At 31.8% G+C, this 6739-nt stretch overlaps 1 protein-coding gene across 1 annotated transcript in view; it reads right to left on the bottom strand.

The window, feature by feature from the left end:
- Nucleotides 1-6614, bottom strand: part of LOC117122911 (adhesion G protein-coupled receptor L3-like) — a 13493-nt gene extending 6879 nt beyond the window's left edge. The window contains exons 1-10 of the mRNA XM_033268687.1: nucleotides 6599-6614; nucleotides 5625-5819; nucleotides 4571-4627; nucleotides 3896-3934; nucleotides 2655-2732; nucleotides 1766-1813; nucleotides 1068-1118; nucleotides 867-950; nucleotides 673-729; nucleotides 183-290 (exon numbers count right to left, since the gene is read on the bottom strand). Of these exons, the coding sequence (XP_033124578.1) occupies nucleotides 183-290; nucleotides 673-729; nucleotides 867-950; nucleotides 1068-1118; nucleotides 1766-1813; nucleotides 2655-2732; nucleotides 3896-3934; nucleotides 4571-4627; nucleotides 5625-5819; nucleotides 6599-6614 (733 nt within the window). The remainder of the gene's footprint in view (nucleotides 1-182; nucleotides 291-672; nucleotides 730-866; nucleotides 951-1067; nucleotides 1119-1765; nucleotides 1814-2654; nucleotides 2733-3895; nucleotides 3935-4570; nucleotides 4628-5624; nucleotides 5820-6598) is intronic.
- Nucleotides 6615-6739: the final 125 nt, after the last annotated feature.

The following is a 6739-nucleotide window of genomic DNA, read 5'->3' as shown; positions in this document are numbered from 1 at the left end:
GATAAGTGACTTCTTTGACCTAACTGTACGATATCAGAAGATTATTTATTTATTCAGCTTTAGGCACTAGGGCAAACAGTGAACTCTATTACTCTTCGAAGTAGAAATTTCATGAAAAGATTGAATAATAATCAAATAATTAAACGAAAAAATCAAAAAGATTTTAAAAATATTCAGCACACCTTCTTCCAACCTGTTATTAGCAGAAGTGGAAAATGTGATACTATCTGGCTTAGATGTCAGGGGAATGTTGACTACATTTGGTGTTTCTGTTTTACAGTGTACACTAGCTGCAATGTAATATAGAATTATGATAACGTAGTTACAAATTATGATGAGAGCAAGGATCATGAATTTTCTAGAAGAATCTGAACAAATCAAGCTAATGTTATTTAATATCTGTAACAATACTTTCCAGAAGTGGTTTCATATATATCCATACAAATATTTAAAATGCAGTATACAATTATATATATATATATAATATTTATTTATATACGGTATATTCATTTATTGTATATTGATTTAATTAATACGAAGCCTATCTCTTTCCCAGATCGTTTAAATTACTTAAGACGAGGGCGTTAAATGTTTTGTTTCCCCATGGAAGAATTGAAATATTATTTCAAATTTCCGATGCCTTAGTATAGTTTATAATATTATACACTTTACCTTCAGCTGTTGGTGACCGATGGTGACAATTTTCAGTAGTCACAGTTGAGCCAAGCGCTACAAAATATAAATACTTGTTATTGTATAACAAAATATTATGTCTGAACACCAACAAATAATAATTATAATAGAGCGTTCAATAAGTACATTTAATAAAATAAATGACAACACAAAAAAAACCACACTTTATTTACATTTTCTAAATAAATCAATCATAATTTTATCTTTAGTTGTTGACCGGTCACCAATATCAGTAGTAGATATCGTTAAATCACCAGCTACAAAATAAAAAAAATCTTTCATTATTAAACTTAAACTTTTCATATTTATCACAGTAAATATTTTCATTTTTATAAACGTATTACATAAAATATAACAACCAAGCATAGCTTTACCTAGAGTTGTTGAGTTCTCACGATCAGTAGATGATAAGGTTGAGCCACCAACTATAAGACAATAATTATTTCTTCAAATATGTACAAATATAATGTTTTTCCATTAATAAATGGTTGTATTATTAGATCAAATATGTTACTTATTTTGAACCCCCGACTACAAAATACCATTATGTACTGTCATTAATTGGCGATATCCACTGATAAATCTTTACATTTTTCATTTGTAGTTCTGTATTTGTATAGTTTGTATAGTTATGTATTTGTAGTTCGTATACGCCTATACGAATTCGTTGATTTCTTCAACAGCCTAAACATTTTCCTTTATTCAAGTTAAATCCAGGGGTGCGCCAGGATTTGCCCGACGAGTGGGTCCGACGTCCTGGGGAGGGGGGAGGGCCGATGTCCCCGACGAAAAAAGTGGGCGCGATCGGGCGTCGCTTAAAATCTCTCGAACTACTCCCAGGGGGCGAAGCTCCCGAAAAATATGACAAATTAGGGGTTTCCAAGGCTTATTAAATCAATTTTAGAGTCTACTAATATGTAGAAAATACATATAGGCCCTACATATGTTATCTCCCCGACGAATTGTGGTATTTATCCCCGACTGTGGCGGGGGAGGGGGGAGCTCTCCCTGACGGGGCCCTGCCCACACCCGCCCCCGCTGGCGCCACCCCTTAATTCAATCATTTTTTTACCTTTTGTTGATCGGTCATCGATATTAGCAAGGGTTGAGCCACCACCAGCTACAAAAAAAACACATGGTATCATTAAATGGTGATATAAATACATCAATTAATATCTCGACTAGATATACCCCCATGGATGATTAACAACCATTCGCCAACATATCTGTTGTCGCTGTTAGACTTCAGATTTTCCATTTTACCAAAAACAACTTTGATTTAGCCACATACGATTAACATTAATAAACAAGCCTACGATGTGTTTAGTCTAAACTATTTTCTATCTCTAATTTAACTCAGTGAAAAAGCAACAATATCGTAACTGTACCTTTAGCTGTTGACCAGTAGTCAGTAGTAGTAGATATTGTTGAGTCACTATCTACAACAAATATTTCTCATCATTACATAAGGTTAAAATATACATCCATGGGTATTTTGTGCCACAATTCCCGACTTGGATATTTCGGGCGTCAATATTGCAAATCTTATACAAACACTTCGTATATGTATATCTGACCAAATTCTTTAAAACTGCTAGTTAAACTGTGTTTCAAAAGCCTAAACATTTTCATTGTATATCAAAATAAATTTTGAAAGCTAAGCAATAATCAGTCATAACTTATTGACCAGATATCACTATCAATAGCATGTATGGTTGAGGCACTAGCTAAAAATATAAATATGTATTACATCATTGCTTGGCAGTAAATATATGACTTTATATACAGTAATTAATTGTTGTGCTTTTTAAAATTTTGTAGTTAAAATGTATCAAAAATATTCTCATTTGTAGCTCTGACACGTAAGGTTAAAGTTCTCACATCTGTTGTTTTCTAATGTCATTTTATTTTACGACAGAATATCATCAAATTAGATGATATTAAACTTCAATCAAACGTACCAAAAACTGTTCCCATATTAAGCCATGATGTTGTCGACCAGTCCTCCCCATCAGTAGTTGATAAGCTTGAACCACCAACTACAAAACAATAATTATTCTTTAAATAAGTACAAATAGCTCTGTATTTATTTCTTGCAACATTAAATTGTGCTATAAATATATCCATTGTTAATATTTTTGCAAAAATTTTATCGATTTAGATGCTGTTAATCTTAAATATTTCAGTGTGAAAATGATTTTTTTTTTTGTGTAAATCTGACCGTATTGTCGAAACCACTAGCATATCATATTTCAATAGCCTCAACAGTTTCATTTTTATGAACTAATAAGATATAACAATCAATTATACTTTTACCTATAGTTGTTGACCGGTCTTCGCTCTCAGTAGTAGATACTATAAAATTAATAATTATTTCAAAAAAATAAGTACAAAGAGTAGCCTGCTCTGTTTCGCGGGTTTTTTTTTTTTTTTTTTTTACAACAATAAATAATACTTTACTTAGTACTTGCATCATTAAAGGTGGTATAAGTTCAATCCAATGTTATTCTTGCCAATATCATCCATTTAGGTGCTCAATAGGATTGAGGCATCAGCTACAGGAATATATATGAACGTATTACAACTTGGCGATATTGTATTGTTTGTACTTTATTGATGTGCTCTTCAGTGATTCTTATATGCTTTTAAAGCGCCCTCAGTAGTTGATATAGTTGCGCCACCAACTACAAAACAATAATTACTTCTTCAAACATACAGAATATATAGCAATCAATCAATCTTTGTTTTACCTTTAGTTGTTAACAACTCATTGCCATCAATAGTAGATGAGGTTAAGCCATCGGCTACCAAAAAAAAAAACGGTATAAACAAATCAATGATTATTTTACGACAGAATATCATCAAATTAGATGATATTAAACTTCAATCAAACGTACCAAAAAACTGTTCCCATATTAAGCCATGATGTTGTCGACCAACTACAAAACAATAATTATTTCTCTTTAAATAAGTACAAATAGTCCTGTATTTATTTCTTGAACATTAAATCGTGCTATAAATATATCCATTGTTAATATTTTTGCAAGATGCTGTTAATTTTAAATATTTCAGTGTGAAAATGATTTTTTTTTTTTTGTAGATTTGACCGTATTGTCGAAATGACTAGCATATGTTATTTCAATAGCCTGAACAGTTTCATTTTTATGAACTCATAAGATATAACAATCAATTATACTTTTACCTATAGTTGTTGACCAGTCTTCACTCTCAGTAGTAGATACTATAAAAACAATAATTATTTCTAAAAAGTAAGTACAAATAGGAGCTTACTTTGTTTCGAGGCATCAGCTACAGAAATATACATGAACGTATTACATCTTGGCGATATCTAAGCCTACTTTTGTATTGTTTGTACCATAGAGAAAATATTTTCTCTATGTTAGTACTTTATTGATGTGCTTTAATCTTCAGTGATTCTTAGATGCTTTTAAAGCGCCCTCAGTAGTTGATATAGTTGAGCCATCAACTACAAAACAATAATTACTTCTTGAAACATAATACAACTAATACTCTGTTTTAATTGCTATACTTATTACTTGCAACATGATGGTTCCTCCATGATACAACCAATGCTATTTTTGCCACAATATCATCAATTTAGATGCGTTTAATCTTTATACATCCAGCTACAAAATATACAAATGTAGTACATCTTTATTGGCGATATCTACAACCTGTTGTACTGTTTGTACTTTATTTAGGTGCTTTAATGTTTTTTGGATGTTTGAAAACTATTTCCAATTGTTTTAGAAACATTTCTTATTTTGTAGGCACTATGCATCATTATAACAACCTAAACCTGTTCTTGTTTAACATAGTAAATTTAAAGTTTGATCAAAAAAAAGATCAATTGTACCTATAGTTGTTGACCAATCCACCACACCATCAGTTGTTGATAAGGTTGAGCCACCAACTAAAAAACAAAATTTGTTTCTTCAAAGATGTACAAATAGTACATTTGTATTATTAGAGGAATTTTAAATTCCAATTATAATACTGAACGTATTTAGGTGCTTTAAGTTTAATCAGTGGGATTATTCGACTGGTTCATTTCGTTGACTAAGAATTTTCGTTGAGTATTATTTTCATTCGACTGGTTCGTAAAAGAGACTTCGTTGACAACGAAAATTAACGTAACCAGTGCGTTAATCAGCGTTAAGTTATGCACGTGACCAAAAAAATATGGCCGATTGGTCAGTTTAGCAATAACATCCGCGTATATAATTTAGATTAAATTTCTGAAAATAAAAATTATAATATTTACCCACATTGAAGTCAAAAAATAATTGTAGGCTAACAGAATTCAAAAACTGGATGAAAAGATTTTTTTTAAAGAAAAACCTATACTGCCACAATCCCAAGCAGCCTTGATTACGCAGCGTGTATCGCGGTAACTATGCAGTCATTTTGTGTTGTCGAGTATTTACCAGTTATCTATTCGACTGGTCGTCTTCATTAAGGATAATTTTACCATTGCGCAGGTGGGCGTGTTTTAACGAAGAACGACCAGTTGAATACGGCCATTGATACATAATGTAAAAACCATTTTCCCATTTGTATTTCTAACGTAATGCTGAAGTGACTACCGGTGCGTCTGCTGTTTTTCTATGGCCTAATGTTGTCATATTTATCAAAGTAAATTTGAATTTTTTAATGCATTAAATTATCAATTATCTGTTTATATTTAGTTGTATTATAAATAGTTACAAATAGTTTTATTACTTGCATAATAATATCAACCTCGATGGATGTCGTAAATACGCTCTACCATAGAGCACAGCGCAAAAACTCTGTCATTGCCTTTGGATAGAGCGACTTTCATGGAATAAATTGGGCGTAACGTATTTTTGAAGCTGTGCTTTCTTCTCTAGATTTCTATATCCTTGCTAGTTTATATTAACAGATTCTACCTTCTATTATTGATGTTGAACTGTCATCTTCTTCGCTAGTACTAGTATGGTCACATTTTTCTCGATCTTCATAGTAAATTAGGTTTGCAGGACATTGCAGAATAATAGGCGTTCCACCAACACAGGTGAAAAAGTATGACGGGTCATTGGGATTGGCATAATATTCATCCGGTGTTTTATCAGTACAGTCATAATCTGCAATTTAATGCGTAAAACTATAATAAAAATGAAAACACACACACACACACGCATATATATCTGTCTCTTATACACATCTAGATGTGTATAAGAGACAGGTGGTATGTCAATGTACGAAAATTAGTTTCTATTTTAACTTCTTAGTATGCACTGCGCAGTGGTTGCACATATGCAATCACATGCAGTAATGATCAGAACCTCCCTGATAGTATACTTAATGAGTAGGTTAGAAAAGGCCTAGAATTTAATACGAATTTTTTGAGCTCAACATCGGAATTTAAGGTCAGAATATTTATTCAATAATTGAAATACATTCTATTAAGTTTATACACATTTAATAAAAATCCACAAAATAATTTAAAATACAATTTTTAAAATGTTGAAGTTGTTAACTTTTCACGAACATGTTGCAATTTGTTGGGATTCCCCATTTAGGCCTAGGCCCTAGATTTTTATTACATCGTCGTCGGCGAGTTTAGGCCTTGAAATACCAACAATTCTTGCTGTTTATTGTTTATTATTATCTTTAAAAAAGTTGAAATTAATTTTGTGTGTAATTTTGTGATTTGTAATGACCAAAATCTCCTTTCTGAAACTGATTCGAGATTCACGATGATCAGATAGTATCCTACCGATCGTTTTTGAAACATAGAATATGTGACCTGAATATTATTCGCGGCATAAAATTTTCGCGAATCTGGACCTTTGCGAAATTCGCGAAAGTTTAATGCGCGCGAAATTTTATGGTTTGTAAATGTTTAGACTGTCTCTTATACACATCTTAGAGGCCATAGTTAATCAACGACGCAACAAAACATGTGCTTCGCTGTTTGAAAAGGGGTGAAAGCAATACATTGAACAGCAATCTAGAGAAAACACGGAGAAAACAATATTTTACAGTATACAATACAATACCT

The sequence above is a fragment of the Anneissia japonica genome, unplaced genomic scaffold (genome assembly GCF_011630105.1).
Source record: "Anneissia japonica isolate Jap-2015-1 unplaced genomic scaffold, ASM1163010v1 scaffold2227_len217889_cov164, whole genome shotgun sequence".
Lineage (NCBI taxonomy): Eukaryota > Metazoa > Echinodermata > Crinoidea > Comatulida > Comatulidae > Anneissia > Anneissia japonica.
This window is presented reverse-complemented; position numbering and strand designations above follow the sequence as displayed.